At 35.3% G+C, this 27,177-nt stretch overlaps 1 protein-coding gene across 1 annotated transcript in view; it reads left to right on the forward strand.

The window, feature by feature from the left end:
• Positions 1–24,901, forward strand: part of LOC112047392 (uncharacterized) — a 174,571-nt gene extending 149,670 nt beyond the window's left edge. The window contains exons 4-7 of the mRNA XM_024084505.2: positions 11,566–11,644; positions 12,429–12,597; positions 18,868–19,212; positions 19,883–24,901. Of these exons, the coding sequence (XP_023940273.2) occupies positions 11,566–11,644; positions 12,429–12,597; positions 18,868–19,212; positions 19,883–20,222 (933 nt within the window). The 3' untranslated portion in view covers positions 20,223–24,901. The remainder of the gene's footprint in view (positions 1–11,565; positions 11,645–12,428; positions 12,598–18,867; positions 19,213–19,882) is intronic.
• Positions 24,902–27,177: the final 2,276 nt, after the last annotated feature.

Genomic DNA, 27,177 nt, shown 5'->3' on the forward strand with positions numbered 1-27,177 from the left:
AGAAATCTCATCCCTATTGAGTGTCAATACCTAAATTTTCGAATTTTCTAATCACTTGTACCACGCCATAACCTACATTTCCACGCGACGAAAAGGCGCCTAAGTTGACGCCATCCCAGTTACAAATTTCATACGACCAGTTATTCTAAATAAGCTTCGTCATTGAAGAGTACTAAACTGTGTCGGGACCCTATAAAATACACCATGACCTTGGCATCTTTTTGGCTTTTGACCTATAAAAGGGACCAGAGTGTTAAAATTTAAATTGATTTATGAGGATTTTACGATTTCACTAATAAGCCAATTTAGAGGTTTAGCCATGATCTAAGGTCGAGGATCCAAACTCTTTAACAGACATTCAAATTAGAGGACAGTTTCCTCTAATTTAAATTAAATTAATGCGCGTATGTATTTTTACCCAATTACTGTGAAGCCAAAATCAAGGGTTATGTTCCTTCGTAGTGCCTAAACTATTCATTCTATTTTGATGAATAAAGACGTGTCTATTGATTCTATTTTTACATTGATAATTAAACCAACTTATTTGAATATAAAATCTACACTATAATTTATAAAGCTTAAAAGTTTGTTTGTTTGATTGAACGCGCTAATCTCAGGAACTACTGGTCCAATTTGAAAAATTCTTACAGTGTTAGATAGCCCATTTATAAATTATTCCTGTATTCTTACGGGAACGGGGACCACGCGGGTAAAACCGCGCGGTGTCAGCTAGTTGTCGATAACTATAAATTTTATCTTAAACTATTTAATTCCTTCCATTTTTTCAACATCATCATCATCATCATCATCATCATTTTGGATTTAAATAAATTTATTTCGAAATGCGAAATCGGTCTACAGGAGGAAAATGTTTAGTAATTTTTTGTAAGAATTTTCACGATTCACGAATACAATATGTACAAGTAAGTTAATATATTATGGTGTTATAGTGTTGAATGTCAACTCAGCATCCGTATTCCGATAGTTATGTTTGCTATGCGAAACTAAATTAGATCTTCAGAAAATGCTTCATCGCGGATGAAGTTGCGAGTGTAAACTAGTCATTTAACATAGAGAAATAAATCAGCGGACACGTTTATAGTTTTACGACAGAAAAATCTTCGTTTTACGATCGTTATGATAAGCGGAGAATTCTTCTTGGAACGTCTTCATCACCAAGGCCAACAATATTGACTGAGATAACGAAATTGGTATTAACTATACACTTAACAATTATGCCTAGAGAGAGACGAATATCTTGGCATTCCATGGATTCACCGTGCGGGTGCCGGGTCCATCGCGTGGTAGAGAGAAAAAGTCCTGAACTTGTGACTACAGGATGTAGGGTTAAGGAATTCCTTGACGATCGATCAACACTCCCCGTTCTCTGCTCGTGTTGTTCTCCCTGCCTAGCCAAATTTGGTAAGATCCTATTAGAGCAGCTTTGGATACTCGTTCTAATATAGAACTTGCTGCGTTCTAGAGAGGCCAAGGTCTTTAAGCAAGTTATAGAGAGATTTTGCAGGTAATCCTGTCGCACCTACTTCTACGGCGTACAGACTAACTACATAGCCATTTTAGTTAGTTCATTTGTTAGTTAGTTTCTTCTAAAATACGTATTTTCATGGTATGGATACTACGTTTTACCAACACCATTGAAAATGCCTGTTTATAGGACTTTAGGACTGGTAGAGGTATACCACTACCAGTCCTAAAGACAGATTCTACAGACAATAAACTCACGATGTCTTTAAGTCATACAAATTTCGCTTATTAATCTCACCACTACGAAAACTAACCTGAAACCTATCTTGATATTTTAAAAGCAAAAAGAGTTTCCGAGACTTCAAACTATTTTAAAGTAGTTTTAATAGCTGACTGCGTGTTACGTTCCTACAAAGAACTCAAGAATTCGGTTTATTTTCTTTTGCTTTGCGGTGAACAGAATTTGACTTCAAAGTCAAGGCTATCTATTTAGAAGGAAACCATCTCTATGACGATGGAGAATTTACGTCAGGATTATTTATAACAGCGATGCTTAGTTCGGAATGGCATTTCTTTAGTTGTTAAAATATGTAAAATTTATTTTGCTTCGTTGAATTCTAATGATATAAAACTATATTAACCTATTAAAACAAGAGCCTGTGATAACCAGACCTTCTCCATTTTTAAAAGCTAAAAGTACGTCAGCTCTGGTACCATAGGTAGTACCTATGTTAGGCAATACTCGCGCAGAGTTTGGACCGTGGGTTTAGAAGGTAGCAGACCAAGATCTAAGCATAAAAAAATATATATATTTTCCTCGACATAATTTGCGAAATCACTTCCTTAGTTGACATCACTAAAGTTTCGTGTCAACCCTTCGAAAAACATTAATAACTCGAACTTGATAATTAATGCCTATTATATAATGATTTATTTATTTTGCTATCATCCGCGACAAGTCGACGAACCCATGCGACAACGTCAGGTCCGACAAAATACTACGTACGTTGTAGAGTCAACATCTTCTGAAACGTACGTAGAGAGTATTTTGTCGGACCTGGGTGACGTTGTCGCATGGGTTCGTCGACTTTTCGCGGATGATAGCAAAATAAATAAATCATTATATAATCATGATGAACTTCCGCAAAGTAACGCCTGCTTCTATCCAATAATTAATGCCTAGTTCGACTACTTTAGTATTTTAGTCGAGTATGTGCCCCGCCCATTGCTGTCGGGATTACTTATCTATTTATCTACTTATATCATCGTCAGTGGAATAAAATAACCATTTTATTATATCATCTCCAAGCTCTTCATTGTTATGTTACAAGGCGCTATGAGCGATGCCACCTGTCCAAGCCAATCGTTAATTTGAAATCCCGCCAGGAAGTTGTCAGCGAAGTCAGATAAACGAAACTAGTATACCGCAGCTGCTGCAAAGTTATGAATGTAAAAGGTTACATGTATTGAAAAATAGATATTGAAGGTTAAGAATTAAAATATCATATTGTCCATTTTTTTAACCGACTTCAAAAACAGGAAGAGGTTCTCAATTCGACTGTTGTATATCATCCACAGTGAGTCTTTACAAGCAGCGTGGTGAAGCCGCTGAAACCCATAAAAAAACAAACGTCACGCGTCTCCTTGATATTGGCATATACAAACTTTTTTCATAATTTGTATTTCAAAATTTAACACTAACAACAATTACGTAAATTAATATAATAAACAATAATGAAATATAATAAATTACCAATCTTATTTCTTTAGTTTTTGTGACCAGTTTTTAAAATATTTAAAAACATTAGATGCCACTTTTCTTGAATAATATTGAAAGTTACTGATGCGACGCTTCGTGTCGTACTGACTCGAGAATGTATTCGTTCTTGAATTTTGTATTTGGAGGGGCTACGACACTGTCTTGTTCCGCGCGCTCCGTCTGCCTATTATTGATTAATTTTGTCATACTGTTACGGCGTTGACGTGAACTCGAATTACATGTAATTGAAACAGTTGTGCAATAATGCCACTAGATGGCGCTGTTTCAATTCCTAAAAAAAATCGCGTTTACGTTAACGCGATACTATCAGTATCAAACTGCCACTAGGTCCTCAGGTCGTAAACACCGTAATATGAGAAGGTAGAACAGTTGGATTGTTTTTCTGCCCTTCCGGCAGGAATCGAAATTACTCACTCACTATTATTCCAGAAAAATACTTTCAATTGTCTATATTCCAAGAGAAATCGAGTTGACAACGAATCGATGATTTGTATTCGCATCTCGCTCGCTGTACTCGTATCTGCAACCGATTCTAAATACAACCGGATAGAAGACGACCTTATGAATCACAGATTGAGTAAATAGCCAGTATCCCTCGCTGATTCAGTTCTATATATACCTTGCGCAGAAAGACAAGTAATAAATGTGATTTATAAATAAGGGGTGAAAACAGAGTAGGTACTTATATTTAGAGACATCGCTTATTTCTTCTACAGTGTGAAATTAATATTAAACTTAACTCTAACTTCTAGTTAACATACCAACTGAGCCAAAACATCATCTGACTAGCTACATTGTCCACTGAAAAATCTCAAGTACCTTCACCAGTAATTTACGTTAGGTTCCTAATTTAGCGAACATAACAATATAAACTCCGCGACATTTTTCGTCCAAAATTCCTCAGTGCTTGAAGACGAAGATCTTCGAAGAGTGCGTGTTGCCAGTGATGACATACGGATCCGAGACTTGGTCGCTAACTATGGGCCTTATTAGAAGGCTCAAAGTCACTCAGCGGGTGACGGAGCGAGCTATGCTTGGAGTTTCTCTGCGTGATCAAATCTGAAATGAGGAGATCCGCAGACGAACCAAAGTCACTGACATAGCTCAGTGAGTCGCGGAGCTGAAGCGGCAATGGGCCACATAGTTCGAAGAGCCGATTATATTCTTTATCGAATTAAAAATGTTCTAAAATTAATATTTTCGGGGTAAATAATATTACTTTTGTGAATAGATCCTAAAATACGCATCCTTAGAATTATGACGTAGCCATGTTTGACGTTATTTAAAATACAAGGATAGATAAAGGCGTGTGTTCCATGGATAATCGGAATTTTATGAATTACTTTCTATGAAAGTTTTTCTATGAAAAGTTTTTATTTTTTAGTTGAAAACATAATATTAATTAAGCAGTTCGGCTCCTATAAGTTGACTTGTCAACGCCTTAAAGTTATGGGAAAGACTACCGAGTACCCTGTATATTAAAAACTGACATAAGATTTGTTTGAGCTTTCTAGGTTAACCAGGTCTACAGTTTTTAAACTATGTTTACTAGTGCTTAGAGATGTCACTTGTTGCGCAGCTTCAAGAAGGTTGACAGTTTCTAAGTGCAGTTACAAGATTTATGTCAATAGAAGTAGAGCTCATTAGTTAGCTGGGTCCTCACAGTCTAATAAAGTGGTGAACTTGTAGCAATAAATCTCAAGAGTCAAAGCCTTAAAGCACTAAACTTGTTCATTGGAAACTTACCAAGTCGCACGTGCTGCTAACTTGGCTGCAATTTGCGACAGATTCGTTTATTTTCCTTAAACTTTAGTAAGACGTATGTAAAAGGCATAAGATGAAGTAAACAAGCATGTTCGAGTACAGGACTTGGTAGGGTTTTTTTCTCGTTGCAACGCGTAATGCAATTTGTAGAACCAACTTCCTGCTGATTCGTTATTTAGAAAGGGTTTTAAATAGGGTAGATAAAAAATTTCTTCAAAAGTTAGAAACTCATGAGCATTAACGTCTGTTGTTGCATTATTTAATGGTCGGGTCTGAAGAACTGGTCGAAATTGAACATCACGTGGCTCAAACGGTGAAGGAAAAACATCATGAGGAAACCTGCATACCTGAGAATTTTCTTAATTTTCTTAATATTACCAATCCGCATTGGGCCAGCGTGGTGGACTATTGGCCTAACCCCTCTCATTCTGAGAGGAGACTCGAGCTCAGCAGTGAGCCGAATATGGGTTGATAACGAAGAACTGGTCGAAAATTTGGATAGTTATTTGTGGCAAGCTTAAATTTTACTGTATCTCTACGAAACTACCCTAACACAGAATTGGAGACCCCTAAATCAAACCCTATATTTTTAAAAAGACGAGGAAAACCCTTAATAGATTAGAACCAAATATGGCACGTAAACAAAGGACGTCATAAATAAACTATTTAGTTTATTGACGTCCTTTATGTTATTATTAACACAAGAACTGATTAGTATTTGTCCCCACAGTAGTCTCTTAGAACAAAGACATTGTCAATGTAGAAAGAAACTGTACTAAGTTTATTTTAAATTGAACTGAAGACGATTTCTAAAATGCAACGACTCGCCACACACCAGACAAACGAGAACTCGCTCGGCGATTTATGTCTTGTTTAACATTCGGGTAGATAAAGCTTAAGAGAGAAAGAATTTATTGGACACTCACAGCGATAGAATAGAAAATATTCAACTGTTAAAATACTAAGTGCTAGCGCAAAAATACTGAATGTTCCGCGTATTTTGTAGGCCAAGGTCTTGCAAGGATTTAGTGTTTTGCAAAAGTTTTTTATACTGAAATGTTTATAAAAATGCTTGCAACAAATTAAAGCCTCGGAAATGTCAAACAAGCTTAAAATGTGAGGATTATTTTCAAAGGTGATGACAACAAAGAATTCTTGCTTTTTTATATAAACATTGAAAAGATTGTTATTTTGTAGATATATTTTGGCTTGTAGGAGAGGGGTTCCGTTTAATATAAGAAATGGTATTTAGTGGGCCGTTAAAATAAGCCGATAATGATGATGATTTGACTTTTCTTTTAAATATTCTTTCGTATCATAATGACTACTTTCTTAATATGTAAAACTACTCGTAGCAGACGATGGCGGCGATTAAATGTTGGAATTCCGTTTTCTCTCAAAAATTTAAGATTTTCTTACAATCTTTCTTCGTAAAGTACATTCAAAAAGATTTTTAAGGTGTTTTTCATGGTGCCAAATTAGTTTGGACTAGGTTTTGTGATGAAGCCATAAATCAATAAAATAAAACATAGCATGTATTTCAAAATAAACAAGTTTCTATTATTGGAATATTAACCTGATTCAATACCATTATGTCCATCCGATTTCTGGTTCTGGTTGCATCATGTTATAGATCTTCGTCAGATAGAGGCGATTGTCTCGTTGTCTTACACGGGTAATTTATTGAATAGATTTCGAAACAGTGACCAAGTTAAACTGCGGCTTGAAGGACATTCAACGCGAGGACTACCTTACTTTACTATTTCGCAAAAAATAATCATCAAATTTTACTATTTATTCTACGAGTATATATCTCCAATGCAGATTCTTTACACTCACACTGATAAAGGACAATATTACAGTGCTTTAAAAGATACAAAATCCCACAAACTAAACATTTCTAAGATTCTCAGTAAATTTTAGAAAAAAGACAAAATGTTAAAAGCGCCGTTCACAATTCCAGACATCAAGTCTGGTTTGAACCAAATATATTCGCAATAATCGTGCATAATTTCGGAGCCGTATTTTTAGAATCCAAAAATCAGCACATACAAGCGTTTTGTTTTGCATTGTGCCATTATTGAATTATGAGACAAGCAATATAATGACCAAATCACCAATGACTGTACACCGTTGTGTGAACTTGTGATTCGAAACAGTTACAAATTATAGGGGGCGTGTTCAATATTTTAAGCGTGGGTAATAAATACATAATAATAAAACATTTTCATTTAAAGTAATGCCAATGTGAAAACATATTGCTTGCACTCTAAAAAACAGTATTATATCTCATGAAAATCCTATATCATACAAACCCTTACACAATCTCTCTAACTCTAGCTCTATCATAGCGTATAGTGTTCTGTGTGAAAAGTCTTGCATTTTAGTCACAGCGTATGTCTTGACCGTTATGTTATTGAAAGATCTATTAGAATATAAGTCCAAGTATGCTAAACATTGATAGGACTGTAATGACTTAATGAGTGCCAAATCAAAGAAAGGTCAAGCGACACACTCAGAAAATGTAGGGTTTTTAGAGAATTGAAGACTACACGCGATAGTCACTAATGGCTGTTCATCGTGTGAGGTCGTAATTCGAAACAGTTTCAAATAGTAGGGGGCGTGTTCAACAATATTTAAACGTGGGAAATAGCAATTTATGTTCGTACGACTCCGCCAAAACTCCGTACACATGCCAGCTGGAGCGGCCAACTGAAATATTTTTTCGACAGCAATATTAATATTATTGTGGTGATGAAATTATCATTTATCGCCTTGTCATTGTAATATTTGTCTATGACGTTCCTAAATGTTTGATTTATTACAAATATCTATAAAAAAATTACATCTATTAATAATTGTTTTATTAGAATCGTTCGTATGTTAGCGCAGTTTTGTTTTTTAATTTATGTACCATATATATACCTATAGGTATATATAATTCGTTGTCGCTTTGTAACATGGAAAAGTTTCCGGTAGCAGGATTCGGCAACACAATAGAATAAATTCAATATTCATTTATTTCAATTAGGCTTAATTTACAAGCACTTTTGAAACGTCAAGTTATGTCATGATTTATTGGCGGTAAGTAAAGTCTAACTTAAAATTAAAGTAACGATGGTTCCAAAGCGCCTTGGTCCGAGAAGAGCCCACAACAAACTCAACCAAGGTTTTTTTTGTTTACCATCATTTTACTTATCTAGAAGTAAGAACACAGTCGTATAGTGCAGTTCAACACCAAGCTTTTTATTATTTATATAATCATAACCCTACAATAGTCATTCTTCAGAAACAAATGTAATAAATAGGAACATCAACTTATAATGAAAGAAAAGCAAAAAGTATTCTTAATTCTAAAACAGTCAAGACTGAAAGTCATATAGTTTCAAAGTTAATACTGATTTCTCTTTGTATTTCGCTATCGGTTAAATTTATGTGGATTTAACCCAACAGTTATCGCTTCTATGGCCCATACAAACTGTCTGAATGAATCATTTCCTTCGCCGTTGAACATTTTATGTGTGATCTACTTACACATCTTTCATCTTTATCATTCTGTGGCTTCTCGTTTTTTTTATCTTTTAATAGCGAAACATGCTAATTTGATTTGTGAACATAATTTAAATAAATTATAAAATGTATGTCATCTACTGTTTGGGATAATTAGGTCAACAAAGAGAATGCTTTTAGAGTCTCTCTTATCTCCTTTTACAAGTCAATTGACTTGGCAATTAAATATTGTCGATTCAACATTTTCTGTGCCTTGTGAGAACCCATACAGACATTCCAAATTTTCGTAAATGTAAGGAAATTTGTTCATTTTATATCATAAACTTCCGCAGAAGATACGCTTGCTTCTATTTATTCATGCTAATATTATAATTGCGAAAGTCTATCTGTCACCTTTTCACGGCTAAACCACTGAACCAATTTTGATGCGATAAATTGGACCTTTGTAGAACATAGGCCAGAAAAATCGCGGTATTTTTTTCACTAGTATCCACTACTGGATCTACAGTCTACAGTCTACGCGGTATTTTTTTCACTCTATTCACTAAATGTCTATTCACTAGATGATGCTTTAAATACTTTGAATGCTAAATCTAAGAGCATTGTGTCGTTACGACTAGACTATCGCTTTACTAATAAATAAACGTTGTACCCAACTAAATCAATACGATCATTATCATTATCTCAGGCACAATCATGATGTCATCAGGGACTCCCATCATTGGCAATTGTCCCACTTTTGTACTCACACTAATATTTACCATGTCTACACTAAACCACTTCTTTGTATTGAACTGAACAACTCAATTATGCCTATCGGTGTTCTTGGAATCTATGATGTTTTACGACAATTTAGTCTTTGTAAACTGTTTTGTACTTTATCGTGTGTTGTTTAGGGTTGAAATTGTATTGTAATAAAAGGTTTTTATGTTTGCAAAGTTAAAGCCTATTAGGTACGCAGGACTGTATCTAACCGTGGAACACTGTTAGGCGAGTAACGAGTTTTCTTTTGAATTACCGCAACATATTATTTGCAATGGGATAGGTCATGTCACTTATTAAGAGCCTTCTAGCACAAATAGAGAATATGACTACTATCTTATGTCTATGTGTATATAATAACAATAAGGATTTTTTGTATAATTACTTTTTCAATGTGTGTACTTATGTTTTCTGTGGTACTGGTAAAATATGGTTATGATGTTTTTTGTTGAATTGTTCCATCAAGTAGATTTGTTTTTGGCTTTTTGTACAATATACATATTTATAATCATATCTATACTAATATTATGAAGCTGAAGAGTTTGTTTGTTTGTTTGTTTGATTGATTGAACGCGCTAATCTCAGGAACTACTGGTCCGATTAGATAAATTCTTTCAGTGTTAGATAGCCCATTTATCGAGAAAGGCTAGGCTATAGGCATATTATCTCCGTTTTCCTACGGGAACGGGAACCACGCGGGTGATACCGCGCGGCGTCTGCTAGTTTTACATATAATCGTACAAATGAGTATTGGTCATTAAGAACAAAATAATGGTCCGTTTAACCATAACTGAAAACACAAAATGTAAAATGTGAATAAATGTTTATTTTTATTTAAATTTAAGACATTTATTAATAAGTAATCTTATATTTGAATACGTAGGTATATTTTGTTTAAGATTAAAGACATTTGCTAATAGATACCAATAATTTATATTTATAAATAATCGTTTCTGCTTTAAATAACACCCACGTGAACGATCAAGCCGTGTGTTTCGGATATTTTTCTCATAATCTGTGCGTCACTCCTTGAGGTGTCAAAATATTTGATCAAAGTGACTGATGAATTAACACACTAACCCACTTTAATTTTTTATATAAAAATAACTTTCCTACCTCCGAGAAGCCTTCTAGACAAAATATTATGTCTCCTGTCATACTTTTTTTTTTTTTGTAAAAGAATATTTGCTATATTTTTTATAATATGACCAATATTCCCATTCCCCTCCAGTGGGTACGACAATAGACCAACCCAACGGATCGGGTACCTAACCACCACCCTTCGGTGATGAGTCCGACCGCTTGAGCTATTGAGGCTTCAATTTTTCAGCTATGTCAGTTGATGACAGTTTCATGCACTTCATATATGAAATAGTGCACTACTTACCCTAAGGGCTAATCCTGTCATGTCTGCACCTGCCATGGTCTAACACAAAGTCTGTCAATCTGAAAGGGAATAACCCTTTATAAAACAATAATACAATATTAGTGTGAAACAAAATGATACTTCTGTAGTTCCATACAAAACTTTATTCCACCTTTCTTCAATTACAAATTAAATATGAATATATCTAGTGTTACAATATTTCTAAAACTACGTTTCTTCGTCACTCCTCAAAGAATGATCCATTTTTACCCCTTCCTTTCCCTACCACGTCACCAAACCATCCATGTTTTCGTTTGGCCGCCAAACGTTCCTATTGGTCATACAATAAATGGCGCCTTTATCAATATCCAATCATATCAGACCTGTCATTCTCATTTCAGAGACTACAGATTTTATCCACAGAATATAAAACAGAGAACAAAGAGTACTTTTTTTTATAAAAATCATGACATTAGTTAATAAATGGCTATGAGGTAACAAACATTGAAAAATAATAACCGTCAAATTGAGAATCTCTTCATTTTAAGGTCGGATTAAAAGGATATCAGAATTAAATTCACTTTATTTTGAAGTCGGTTAAATAGGAAATGGGGGCTGTGGGTTCGAATCCGGTTCGGGGCATGCACCTCCAACTTTTCAGTTGTGTGTGTCTCAAACGGTGAAGGAAAAACATCGTGAGGAAAGCTGCATACCTGAGAATTTTTACAATTCTCTACGTGCGTGAAGTCTGCCAATCCGCATTGGGCCATTGTGGTGAACTATTGGCTTAATCCCTCTGATTCTGAGAGGTGACTCGAGCTTGCGAATATGGGTTGATAATGATGATGATGATGAAATAGAAAATCAGTGTAAAGAGCAAGTTATTTGATTGTTACAGGACCGAGACAGCAACCTGTCGGTGCCGGCGCGGTGGGAGGACAGAAATCTTCGGAACTACCTCAACAAGCAGAGTGTTGGTCAGTCAACTGTATTATTGTAATCTCTTCTTAATCGTACACTCTTGGCAGAGTGGTCGTGGTTGCAGCATTGCAACCACGCAATTGCATTGCAGCGTGTTGCATTATTGTAATAGATACTAGCAAACGCCATCGGTTTCGCCTGTGTAGTTTTTGTTCTCATGAGACCATGGAGATAAAATATAGCCTATGTTACTGGGTGAATAGATAGCGTTCTAATGGTGTAAGACTTTTTAAAATCGGTTGAGTAGCTTTTGAGTTAAGTCTTGATATTTTTACAACATCAAGGAACTGTAGACCTGAGTGTATATTGTAGTTTAAATTTCGTTTTCCAGTGATTAAGAGAGAATCTTTTAACAGACAGACGGACGATGAAACACAAACAGATGAACAACAAAATGATTAATTGATTATGAAACACGGCTAAAACTCACGTGATATTAGGTCGGAGTATGCCCGACTAGTTTCGAACCCATACGGGGCCCTTAGTCATGAGCTGGTTCTTGCATCGCGGCACGATCGAAACTGATCGATGAAAGAACCAGCTCATGACTAAGGGCCCCGTATGGGTCTTAATAGTCTGCATGTGTGAAGTCTACCACTCCGCATTGGGCCAGCGTGGTGGATTATTGGTCCCTCCCATTCTGAGAGGAGACTCGAGTTCAGCAGTGAGCCGAATATGGGTTGATAACGACGACATTTTGTATAATGCCTACCCTAGTTAAAGACCTTATGCACGCCACTGGCTACGAGTATAATATACACAAAGCTGTGCTTTCCCCAGAGCGTGCCAGCCGTTGGATCGGCGGCATCTACGACTACCAGGCGCGCGCGTGGAAGTGGGGCGGCGAGCTGCGACCCATGCACTACCAGTCCTTCTCCAAGATGAAGAAGCTGTCCCCCAAGGAGCTCCACTTCCAGTGCATCTCCATGGCTCCGGAGCTTCTCTACAGGTATATTTCGTTATCGTTGTTAGCCTATTTGAAGAATGAACTGCGGCCCTATTATGATTCTCAGTGTTTCATTCAAATTATAAGTCACTACATTGTTATTCATCGTATTTCTGTTTTTGTGATCATCTAACATGGTTATTTCAACGAAATGATCTAGAACTACGCCGGCAGTGATTTTTTGTTCTTTCGATCATTTATCATGATAATTTCAACGAAATTACGTAAATAACGAATTTTCGTTAAAATAACGTTACTACTTGCTACTATCACAACTATACTAATACCGATTTACGTAAAATTACCATATTTATGTTATTTCGTTGAAAACACAATATTAGACGATTGCAAAAATGAAAATACGATGAAAAACGTAGTGAGTAGAGTTGTTTGAATGGTTCATCGAGATACTTAATAACCCTGCAGCCCTGCCTACTTCGACTTCTTCGTCTTCGTACGAGAAATTCAAAGCATTGAAGCCACCACAACCACAAACGCCTGATCAAAGCCTCAATAGCTCAGTGGTAAACGGGCTCATCTCAGCTCATCACCGAGAGGTGGTGGTTCGATCTCCACGTACCCACTCCTAACTGTTTTTTTCCGACGAATGGGAGGGTAACAAGATAGGCTATTATTAAAAGATAAATGGCAAATATTCTTTAAAAAAAATCGCACAATGCGTCCTGGATACTCTAAGTATGAATATGAGTGAAGTTTCCTATAATTAATTTTAATTAATTAATATTCTAATAATATAATTATTATCAGACATAAATCATAATATACGAATAGACTCGGTTATATCACAACTATACAAAATGTCAAAGAATTTCTTATAATAATGAAAAGATCAATATTTCCGACACAGGATCCAAACCTATGAGCCTAAACCGCTTAGTTTAACTACTGAACCAAAAACGCAAGTAATACAATAAAATCTATTAAAATGGCATTTAAGACACACGACGATATTTTATCTATTTTTACTTCACTTCTTAATCTAAAAAAATAACTTATAAAAAAAGATTTAACAAAAATCTCATGACCTTTTTATAATCATTGAATATTTTACAATATTCAATGATAATAAAAACTGTCAATATTCAATGATACAATAACTGTGCCTCGCAGTGTTTCATGCAAGTGTGATCCGAGTCGAGAAGTCGAGTTAAAAAGTACCTCTATTGCCTTAGGTACATCATCGGTGTATGAAATGCACATAATTATGTTCAATTACGCTCACGTTTATAGTAAAAAATATTATAAAATGGGTGTAACGAATTCTCCATAAAAGATATATATAGACATGTCATCGCGGACTATACCTTTTATTTAAATTATTTAGGTACTTTCTTCATGATTCACTTAGCCATTTGGTGAACACCATGTTCAATTGATTTTGATTTTATCACGAACATATAGACATACATATACGACATACATATACTACATATCTACATATAGACATACATATACGACAGCCTTACATTATTGTATAATATTATGTAGATATTATGTTAAAATGTATAACGGTTGCGAAACTTTTAATGTCACAACAGAAAATAAATCAATGTCGCTAATGTTCCATATTAATGTCAATTCCGAAGAGCTTTTAAGCTTCTAGCTTTATGGATGTTACCGGAACTTTAATGTGTATATCTTATATGTTAAAACATAAACGTCCCTTAAAGGTATTTTAATTAACAATAAAGCTTACAACTTTATAGTAGGTCTATAAAGCTGTTAAAAAGTTGTGAGAACTTTTAGTTTCTTTTTAACGTAATCACTTGCCTACGCACTTGATTACATAATTAACTAATTCCGTATTGCAAATAAGACTGTCAAAACACCCTTTATAAAATAATACAATAGCTAATGCCCGTGCCCTTTGTCCGCGTGATTTTAGGATATTTCGTCCCCGTAGAGCGAAAAGTCATTAACTCAAAAATCGGCGTTTTGAGATATGAACGTTAACATTTTTGAAAATTTAAATAATCATAACTTTTTTTTTGCTATCAAATATCTTTATATACATAGACTTAATTTAAAGATACTTTATCAAAGTTTTATAGCCTCAACGGTAAGAGCGGTCGGACCCATCACCGAGGGGTGGTGGTTCGATCCCCGCCCCATTGGTATATTGTCGTACCCACTCCTAGCACAGTCTTTCCCGACTAGCTGGTGGGGAATGGGAATATTGAGACACATGATTTTTATTTTTATACACATAACTGAAACATTGGAGGTGCATGCCCCGGCCCGAACCTACGCCCTCCGAATCGAAGGCAGTAGTCATGTCACTGGGCTAGCTAAAATATATAAATAGTTAAATGTACAAGCACTTTCATTTGATTAAAGTAAATATACGAATAGGTACATTTTCATTTCGTGACATGACGAAGCGAAGGGGAATCAATGCTAGAGGGAATCGTGAACAGATTAAGTCTGCCACGCTGAGTGAGCTACCCTATGCACTAAACACAGGAATTCATTGTAATAAAACCAAATATTATGGAACGGTGGTGTGGCGCAAGTTATGAGTGAATAGACTATTATAAGTCCTATTACTACCTATACTACTACCTACACAATTTTACAAGAAGAAAATATTTACAAGAAGGATGACACAACTAACCTTTGTCTTTTACTTTACTTACTTACTTACTTCCTTCGGTCTTTTTTTTATACTCTACAAGTTAGCCCTTGACTACAATTTCACCTGATATTAAGTGATGATGCAATCTAAGATGGAAGCGGACTAACTTGTTAGGAGTAGGATGAAATCCACACTCATTTCGGTTTCTACACGAAACCGTACCGGAACGCTAAATCGCTTGGCGGCACGTCTTGTCGGTAGGGTGGTAACTACCCAAGGCCAAAGCCTCCCACCAGCCAGATCTGGACCAATTAAGAAAACCTCAATCGACCCAGCCGGGAATCGAACCTAGGACCTCCGTGTTGTAAATCCACCGCGTATACCACTGCGCCACGGAATCTTGGTCTTGGCCTCCTCTACCACTTTTCTCCGTTCATTTCTATTCCTTGCATTTTTTTTCCCACGCAGATAATTTTTTCCATTTATTGCAGATCCTCTTTAACACAATCTAGCCACCATTTTTTAGGTCTTTCTTTTAATATTTTTACCTGTGGTCTCCATTTTCTCATCACTTTAGGCCCTCTAGTATTTGGCATCCTCCCTACGTGCCCTATGTCTTTTACAAAGATTAAAAAAAAAAAATAAAATGTAGATATACAGAAATGAAATAATTATAATATACGACTACTACCTACTTATACTATCAATTCTATTTTTAAAAGTGTGTGTTTTTAGAAATATAATTAAAATTGAATTAAAAGTTGAACCTATTTGAATGTACTTTCTTATAAAAATTCTAGTATTAGCATACATAGTTGTACTAATACGACTATGTATTTAAAAAAATATCAAATATCTATTGTGATAATACGAGTATACATAGTCTAAACTAAACATAGACTTCTTTTTATTCTAAAAACTAAATTAGAAAGCGTTAAATAAAAGACGAGTTGACGTTGTTTTTATGAAAATCTTATGATTTATAGGTAAATCTATCATTTTTCTTCACGAATATAATGGAATTAAATAAAAAAAATATCATAATCCCACAAAAGAATTTTCACACACTACACCACACAAAATCTTTGATTTCTCTTAATGATTGATTTGATGCTTTTTTTTAAATTGGTAGATAGTTTAATTAATTATTGGCCGGATATGAACACGTAACATCAGGTTGGTGTTTGCATCTATCAAAAACTATTCAATAACGCCCACGCCTATGACTTGTGCAACACGAAATATTAAAATAAAACCGATTGGCTAACCATTATTGTCGTAACAAAGAGCCATACGACAAATCGCAATAAAGTTTAATGTTGTTCTGGCGAACGTGTCCGAATGGCCCATCGGCCCATTGTTGGCCTTAATTCCTGAACGCAGATGGCGATGTGATCGGTAAACTCATTTAGGGATTGCTGTAATCCGAAACAAATTTAGACGTAGGGGATGCGATTTGATTCAAAACGGAGGATCGTATTGTGAATGAAGGGGTGGTCATAGTCAGGGATCTGTAGAACATTTTGTACAACTGTGTGCCTAGTGGGAGTTTTCAATATTTTCATACTGTTACTATCGCGTTAAAGTAAACGCCTTTTTATATGGAATTGAAACAGTTTTGCAGTAGTGCCACTAGATTGCGCTGTTTCAATTCCTTAGAAATTCGCGTTTACGTTAGCGCGATAGTAACAGTATTAAACTGCCACCAGGCCCTCTGATTGCTATCATGTAAATTTTTCGTGTGTAGCTTCATCTCGATGAGACGATCAACTTTTTTATTTTCAAAAATTCTCGATTATGGTTACTGAGTTACTGAGTAAAAAATGTTCTACGAATCCCGGACTATCAATGTTTATTATTTTAAAAATCAGACGCTAATAAATAATATTAGAGACATTAAATATAAACCGACTACTAGCCGATTTAAGCTAAAGAAATATAATTAAAATTAAGAGGTAACTTTGACGGTAAAATTTTAGCACATAACAGAAAACGCTAAAAGCTAATCGAATTCTAGAAAAAGGCAAATGCCCCATTATCATGGTTTGCTACTTTCATAAAAACGCTATAAATATCACATACCTACAAAAACTTTGAGCATTATGGTCATGAATAAATATTTTGTTTCTGGGCCCAAGGACCTTAATTGGCTGGCTTTTAAAGTAGGTCAAAAACACGAAATTATGAAAATTAATTTCTGCCTGAACCTATTCAAAGATTACGAATACAATGTAGACATGACACATGCGGCGTTCTCAGAAATTCGAAATAGCGCCTATAAATTCAACATGTTTATTATATTTTGTGTTCGGTACTAGTGAGAGTCAGATTTCTAATTTAGATCCGATGCGAACAATGGACAATATGTGACGAAGTGTGTGAATGCTTGGAAGCGAAGTGTAAATTAAATGTCAAACTGGTTGACCCTCACGTCCATTCATATTATATACGTGAATAGTTTCCCTTTAGACGTTCGCTCAATTGATTTGATTAGTTCTGTGATGAGCTTGAGACGTGTGATGCGACGTTATTGGTTATTTCCATCGATGACAGGCTTATTCACGAATGCTAAACGTACTTATGATGATCACACAACATCTAAAAGCATCAAAAGCCACGGAGTTCTTGGTCGTGACAATGATAAGTAATTAACCCACAGTCTTGAAGGCTTCTCCTTGTCGAACAATGGTTTTAAATGGATCCCTTTGACACATTTTCAATAAGGATAGGAGTATGTCCGCTCTACCAGACTAATTAACAATCTAAGGTAACATGTATTATTGTTAATAAACAGTACAGAATCTAGCAACCATATTACATTCTATTTAGATAAAACTCTTGATCACAATAAATATCAAACAGGTGTTAAATTACATCGAAACTCAGCAAAGTCAAGCATTTTACAACTATGTCACATTTTCGCTTTTTGTCTATACTAGCCTGTTTTGTAGTGCCGTTTACGATGAAATCCAATAACGTTAAAATTTCGTTGCACTATCTATCTAATTCTCACTCTTTGATAAATAGTGTTCAGTAGGTACTAAAATTAGTTATTCTACGTTAACATAGTCTAGGTACATTGTATCATGAATTTCAAAGTAGAGTGTAAATTAAATGTCAACGGGACTGACCCGCGCGCCAATTCGCATTTATGAGCAGATGCGAGTTTACAATCACCTTTCTCAATTGATCTGATTAAACTGTTTTGCATCGATTGCCTGAAGTGTTACAGGCTGGGTGGTAACTAAAGTACTTCAATTTGTTTCTAAAATGCCTTATGTAGTATTACAAAAGCTGCGTATTTTTTTGCTGTTTCAAGTTTTGGAGCTAAAAACCTACATCGTTTTATTCTGCCAGCTTTACAATTCAAGCTTCCAAAAGCTTTATTTGGCATCGTTACATATCTCTAAATACAAGTATAGCCAGGCTTCATAAAATGTATCGATGTATCTGTCAATTTATAATCGGAGGCCCAACACGGGGGATTAAAATCAGCAACTTCTCACCTCTGGGCTACTGAGAATTTCTTTACTTAGGGCCTACAAAGGCTAACTGGACTTACAAAATAGACAATGACAACTTGCCTGTTTATTTATATACTTAATTAAACTTACAATAAAACAAGGAAAGATGCATATGTAAACTTTTTTTAAAAGCCTTTGTATTTTCATTTCCAGGTGGGCACCGCAGAGATGCTTCGAGCCTCTACAGTTCATCTGCCAAACGAGACTGCAGAAGGTCCCCCAGTCCAAGCTGAAAGGCCTTCGCCGAAGGTACCAGCGGATGGGCAAGATCAACGAGATCACAGTACCGAGCGTCAGCAAGGAGGAGGATCCTCGAACGAATGATGTCACCAGCAATCCCATTTTGAACCCCAAATCCAACAATCTGCAACCAACTTCGCGAAAAGCCCAGAAGAACCCGATACGCAACAACCCGAGGGTCTACGACCTACGGCCTAATGAGCTGAGGAAGCGGTCGCGGCCTAACGCTCAGAGAAAGCTTAAGAGACCATTCCCAGGGTATGTATCTCTTTCAGCAATACTCTGCACTCTACTTCTTTAACAGATAAAGATAAAAATTCTATCTATAGACAATGAAAGCCTTTCAAATATGGCTTAAAGTAGATATATTTAACTTTAAATAAAGTACATAGAATCAAGAAGAAAGAATCTAGATTCAATGTTCGTATTCGCAAGGACTAGAAGTCTTCTATTTCTATTTCTTCGCTCGAACTGCGTTCGACATGTCTGCCGTATAAAAAGCTATACCTACTTGATAAAGTGCGCATGGATTTTACTTATAATTTATTATGTTGTTTCCGCTATAGTATAACCTGTAGATTCGGTTTGGTTAGAACTTGTAATGATCTTTTTAACATAAAAATGGAACCAACTAAAGGCGAATATCAGTTATTTTAATGTTAACACAAAATTACTTAAACAATTTTCGTCTAAATTAAATGGGACCAATCTGGAAGTATACTCTTTCAAACAAAAAAAGATATTTCAAAATTGGTTAATAAATGATAAAGTTATGGGGTAACAAACATTAAAAAAATATATGCGTCTAACCTCTTCCTTTTTTTGATGTCGGTCAAAAAGAACAAAAAGGCGGTTAAAAAGAACAAAAACACCCATCGTATTTTCGAACTAAGAGCAATAAAACTGATTCGTAATCCTCTAATTGCAGTTACCGATGGAACAGGCGCGACCCCGAAGGCTCGTACCAGCACAACGTCAACATACTCCGCTCCGGTCGCACCGGCCTCAGCCCGCAGCAGATCAACGGCCATCTCTCGCGACTGCAACACATGCGCGACCGACAAATCGCACGACGCAAGCGACTGCGCGACAAAGAGGAATGGCTAGTCAACGACGCCCCGCCGGCTATGGTCCGCACACACGCCAGGACTTACACCGTTGACAACAACATCAGCGCTCTTCATCCTAAGACCATAGTGGAAGAGTTTGATATGATGCCTCCGCCTGCACCAGTTGTGTTGCCGAGACCAACCCGCGGTATTTGGTAATAGATAGGGTATATAGTTTTTGGGAATCTTTAGCCGGAACTCTCAGTATAGTCAATCTATTTAGAAGTCCGTTTCGTTTTGGATGTAATAACATGAACCAAGCGCGTTTGTTTAAACTGAAGCCTTGTTTTGTTAAAGACACTCCGTCTACTGTCTACTTACTACTAATATTTAATAAATACATTTAAAACCAAACGAACTTCCAAAATTAGACTAACTATACTTTTATACGATTTACTTGGACATTTCATATTGTAATAATAGGTATTTCTTCTGGAATCAAGTTTTTTTACAAGCTATAAGTCGTTTCTGAATACTTTTTACAGTTGTGAAGTAAGATTTCGTTATTTTTAGAAGTTTGTTCCTGTATTAGTTAGTGCAGTTTTTCTTTACGACATCATAATTAAATGTAATGCTCATTTATAAGCGATGCACAATAGTACAGTAAGGTTCTGATTTCTGTAGACGCCGCATATTACCTGAAAGTTAATATGTTTCTCAAAACCCTATATCTATTTAAAATCCTCTGCTATATATTTTTTTTTTTATCTTTACGCTTCGAATTCCTAAAGCTTTTAGCACTTCTGCAAGCGTTTCTTCTTCAAGCGTTACCATTGGTTGGATTTTTTTTGCTTTTAAAAAAAAATATTCAACGCTTTCGAATATTTTTACTGTTATTTAATCGCAAAGTGGCTAAAGGTGACATTTAAACTATCTCGTTTTATTTTCTCCACAAAGCCCACCCAATACGCAAAGATCTTTATTAAATTTAGTCTACACGTGCATGACTACTTTTTATTATCGGCCAACTGACGCATCTATTTATTTTTGCTCAAAGATTATGAAAAGTCTTATTATATCTGAGAAAATAGATTGCAACAGGCAATCTATTTTCATTTCCATTTTATATTTGCAAAATATTATGGCACAAAAATGTAATCAAACCTTTTTAAATAAGAAATTATAGTAGTAAAATAATTATTAAATATAAAATTTTGGATTTTCATACTTATTCTGCACATTTTAAACTATACTATAAAATTTTCGTAGTCTTGCAATTCCAATTGTATGGATATAAGGCTGACCGGCCTACATATGCGATTTGTTAGTATGGTAGCCGATTACTAGTGTGTACGTGACCTATATTTATTTACAACGAGTATTTATTTTTTATAAAATATATTTTTGTGTAATGTTAAGATGACTGTGAAATATCAAGTGAACACTTAATTACAACATCGTGTGTACTAAGTCTTAGGCTGTCAAACAATCTAATTTATTATGATTGTGTTTATGTATTATTAAGAGTTTATTGGTAACTGTATTTAAACTTCAAGCTTTAGATGTAGAGTTGCAGTTTATTGCAGTTCTGCAAACAGTTTGCAATTTTATCCTGATAATGTATGTTTAACACACTCTAGAGTAAAAAATGGACGTAGGTATCTTGGCAAAAACAAATATTATTTAAAATGAAATTAAAATTATCATTAGGTTTCCGAACATTTATGTGTGTTGGCCCTTATTAGAAATATTGTGTTAACTATTATTATTTTGTCCCTATTTCATATATGAAATGTTAATTTTTTTTTATCTTTTTATAATTCCTAGTTTGTACTAAAAGAAAATACGACCTAAGTATAGGTCAGGTTATAGGCATTCATCAGTTATTTTTAAACAGTTTAAATATTTTTCCAAATTGCCTGTCTGTTTTTTTCTTTAGTCTGTGATATTTTAAGGTGATGTTCAGACGGGATGTTATCGACGTAAACACAAATGCAACATCGTCTGAACGCTGCCTTGTATTTCTATTTAATACAAATATTATTTGCATCTTTGTGGTCTACGCAGATGTATCATTTTCAATATAAATAATTGCATATAATTCCTATGCATTAAATTTTGCACGTCTGTAGTTTTCTCGCTATTTCTCGAGCCCAGTGAGCTCTGATATGTGTGTTGAGACCTTTGAAAATGTGAAACAGAATTTTAATTTTAAGTTAGCTTAGACATTTTAACGCACTAAACCCTAATTTAAAATCATCAAAATTACGTAGTGTAAGTCTAGTCAGTAAGCTAATTCAAAAGTTGTACGAACGTAAGCATTTATATAAAAAAATAACGATTATTTGCATTATACAATTGAGAATACAGTCCACACTTGTTTTTGTAGGAGTATCCCTGTAATTTACCGGGACGCAGTGGCTTCGGTCGAGCCTACGTTCCTACCAGTAGAACTACCACCAATAATGATGTTATTTTAATATTTTCGTAAATACTCGACTTTTTTAAACACCTTTCTGCTTTTAAAGTCATTGTGTAAAATCTATACTTCTATACTAATATTATAAAGCTGAAGAGTTTGTTTGTTAGTTATGTTTGAACGCGCTAATCTCGGGAACTACAGGTCCGATTTGAAAAATTCTTTCAGTGTTAGATAGCTTATTTATCGAGGAAGGCTACAGGCTATACATTATTCCTACAAGAACGGGAACCACGCAGGTGAAACCGCACAACATCAGCTAGTATTTAATTAAAAGCAATAGTTAATTTTGAATTGTTAACGTAAAGCTGTTTTGTTTCTATAGTAGCTGTGTGCCCAGGATTTCATCCATGACTGCGTTACTCGCTAGTAATAGTAGCATAAAATTAGTGAAAGAATTTTTAAAACGGGTGTAAGCGTGAAAGCGTGACATACAAAAAATCACTCTGATTAATTATATTAGTTGGGAATATTGTCTAAAATTACAAACGTGGACTAACAATAATTCGCCAAAAATTAAATAACCTAACGACTCATTTTTTTCGTACATATTAGAATTATAACTTTTTTTTATTTTAAAACAAAATTGCTAGAAATATGTACATTTTTTTTAAAGAACATAAATTATAGATTAATAGATACATTATTATTATTAACAAAATAACGCTGCCATTCTCATTGATGTAAGTGTATTTATGACAATACGAAATGAAGTCGTACTTCATATTGGCATTTGCTTAATTAAATCTACTTTAAGTTAATAACATTAAAATTAAAATAAGTATTAATATCATACGTTCATACGTTCCAATGTATGCTTCAACAATGTGCCGTAAAAGTTGGGGAAACTGATTTTATTAACTACCATTTACCACTCTCCCTACCTACCTACCACTTAGGCTGTACTAACCATCTACGATAACCACCTAGGCTAACCACCTAAACTAACCACCTAGCTAACCACTGGAACAACAGCTTGTTGTTGTACAGTGGTTCGCCTATGTGGCTTCGGGTCACGATTTCTGTGATTCGAGTCCTGAGTCTGAATTATTGAGCTTTGCAGAAAGATTTTCTACTATGGACATGTCACTAGCGCGCCGAAACTGTGGCGAAGAAGGCGCCAAATTATATAATGTAAAATATAGATGACTTTACCCTATGTTCAGTTGATCTAAATCAGGGATTTGTAAAGTAAAACTGAATTATCAGGTTACCAACTTTTGCGGCGCGAACTGTAAGTTAAAAAAAATATAATATTATACTGAAACTTCTTAGTTATCATTGTAGTGCCAATATCTTTGTCCTCGCATTTAAAAATAATATTAAAATAATTTGACAAGTGTAATTTATTAAAAGTTGTAAACCTACTTAGTTTACTTTCTACATACGAGTAAGTAATGTTAGTTTATTATTTTCAACATTAGCTTGATCTTATACGGTACAATGTATTAAATACGTACCTACTATTATATATAGTTTTCGAGCCTTAAGCTTTTGTATCTTTTTCAAGCAACCAAAAATTCATTCGTTTAACACTTTTCTTTATAACTATACATAAGTTGGTTGAAATATTGGTTCAACCTACTTGCTTATACCTACTTAACCTGCTTAACTGCTAGGTGTGGTCACGCTAGTGACCATCAAAAGATGACCACAGAATTTGGTATGATTGACCATTATTGCCTAACTGTTTGTTCACCCAATTTGTGACAGTAATTTCATTTTAAAAACCGATCATGGACAAACAAATGTGAATTTGCCATCTACTTACTCGGTTGTATTCGTCCATCATGACCGCCAGTGTAGATGAGCCGTTATAAAAAACTCAACTCTTAGATTTTGTACCAAAAAAAATAATCTTTTGAATAACGTATGTTTCCCTATCTACGAAAAGATGGCGTTACTAGTATATAAATAAAAGTTTAAAAAAACAATAGTTTTCCTAATTCCAAGCATCCAACATTATGTATTTTAAACACTAATATAATTATTTAATCTGTAGAAATAACGTTCATTACCGTTTTTCGTACCAATATGTTTTAAAATATCAAAAATGCGGCTGTAAAAATTATTACAAATTCTATGTGAAATATCTTTACAGTGCTGCACACTTGTCAATATTTTGTAAGATATAAAATTAATTTTAATACTAGTCCAATCTGTAATAGATTTTAAATAAGTACGTTACATGAAATAGTATTACTTTCTCCATAAATTAATGACTTTAACTATCTAAGTTAAATTATTGACTTTTATAATAAATACTAGTAAAATGGTCCAAAGTTGAAAAGTTTGAAAACATCAAGTGACACATTTGTACTCATAAATTTAAAGAATATATAATCAAAATTGTATAACGTAGTTCTAATTACTTTCATTGTAGATTTTAAGGAAAATAAAAAGCATCTGAATACTGCAAGGTATTTTTATTTTCATGAAACTTTATCAGCGCCATCTAATGTCGAATAGCTAAACTGAACAACGAAATGGTTTGTTTCGACGTTGTACCGTCATAGTGGAGAATGGCCGAGCAGCGCGCTAGCATCCACCTGTAAGACCACTGAACATAAAACGCTAAGCTATCGATATCCATGAAGAATACCTAATTTCTGGCCGCTCAGAGATTGCGTTTCTGACAGGTCGTGATCGCATGGACGATGTAACTTCGAACTGGCGCACAAGGTTCTGCGCTGTTTCAAGATTATGCCAACTGTTTGTCTTTGTAGTGATGAGACAAAAAACGAGGCATTTTTAATTGAATTATGTTTGTCCCATTCGATCACTACCTACCTGTGTATCATTTCAACCTAGATTCGGCTTGCGGCTGAGTACGAGTCTCCTCTCAAATAAGGGGTTAGGCCTTAGTCCACCACGCTGGCCATATGCGGATTGGCAGACTTCACACACTTAGAGAATTGACGGCCTCCGTGGCGCAGTGGTATGCGCGGTGGATTTACAAAACGGAGGTCCTGGGTTCGATCCCCGGCTGGGCAGATTGAGATTTTCTTAATTTGTTCAGGTCTGGCTGGTGGGAGGCTTGGGCCGTGGCTAGTTACCACCCTACCGGCAAAGACGTACCGCCAAGCGATTTAGCGTTCCGGTACGATGCCGTGTAGAAACCAAAAGGGGTGTGGATTTTCATCCTCCTCCTAACAAGTTAGCCCGCTTCCATCTTAGACTGCAACATCACTTACCATCAGGTGAGATTGTAGTCAAGGGCTAACTTGTAAAGAATAAAAAAAAAATGAAAAATATTGAGAAAATTCTCTGGTATGTAGGTTCCTAACGATATGTTTCCTTCACAGTTTGAGACAAGTGATATGTAATTTCTTAAAATGCACTTATATGGAAAATTGGAGATGTATGCCCCGAATCGAACCTACGCCCTCTAAATCGAAGGCAGAGGTACTGTACACTGGGGTGACAGGGAATAAGGGTCTAAGCAACCCTTAATTATATTGTTTTATATTAAGTTATCTATACATAAATTTAACTAGCGGACGCCCGCGACTTGGACTGCCCTTAGACGTCTTTAATCCGGCCCTATCGCAAAATCCGTTCTTAGCGGATATCTAATAACGATAAACTACCTCCCTGCCAAATTTCAGCTTTGTACATCAAGCGGTTTTCGAGATTTCGTGATGTCCTTTCACGTTTATATATTAAGACTAGCTGACACCGCGCGGTTTCACCCGTTCCCGTAGGAATATGGGGATAATATATAGCTTATAGCCTTCCTTGATAAATGGGCTATCTAACACTGAAAGATTTTTTCAAATCGGACCAGTAGCTCCTGAGATTGGCGCGTTCAATCAAACAAACAAACAAACTCTTCAGCTTTATAATATTAGTATAGACAAACAAATAATCATATTATACTCGTAATCTGAAAATTGGTTCCTAATTGAAAATAAAGCAAATCTTTTTCAGAATCAGATTTACATTTACCTGAGTTATTAACCTCTAAACAAATCTGTTTAACTACGAGTCAACGACCGTTGGTCAAATCACTTGACCACGCCAACTTCCAGATACCTGTCAGTTGTCATGGCAACCGCGTGCAAACAACCAACAACCTGCGTGGAAACCAACATAAATAAACCTTGTTTATAGAAAAAACAACTTTATTTCATATATGTTAAAGGTAAGGAAACTGCATAAATAAATTGGTTGCTACCAAACTTATTATAAGAAATGTCATACAAAAATGAACTCTAAGATTATGTGATAAGGGTGATAAAGGGACTTAGTTTAAATAGTACGTTTTTATATTATGTATTTATTTTATATACAAATTATATTGTAATCAAGCGCCATGCTGAAATGTAATGTAAAAATGTATATGCAAAACGAAATTATTTATGTAAGTACATCGATTGACGGCATCGTAGTAAGCATGTTTGGCTTTACATATTAAGGTCCCAGGTTTGAGGTCAGGACCTCCGTCTTGTAAATCCACTACGCCAAGGAGGCCGTCAAAATTTGGAGGTTTTCTTTTTCCAAGACATTCTCAGTAGCAGCCCGGATTTAGAAAACTTAGTGGGTGACATCCCTGTGCCTCGGAGAGCACGGTAAGTCGTCAATACTGGATATCATGACATTCCCGTGCCTCGGAGAGCACGGTAAGTCGTCAATATTGGATATCATGACATTCCTGTGCCTCGGAGAGCACGGTATGTCGTCAATACTGGACAA

The sequence above is a fragment of the Bicyclus anynana genome, chromosome 7 (genome assembly GCF_947172395.1).
Source record: "Bicyclus anynana chromosome 7, ilBicAnyn1.1, whole genome shotgun sequence".
NCBI lineage: Eukaryota > Metazoa > Arthropoda > Insecta > Lepidoptera > Nymphalidae > Bicyclus > Bicyclus anynana.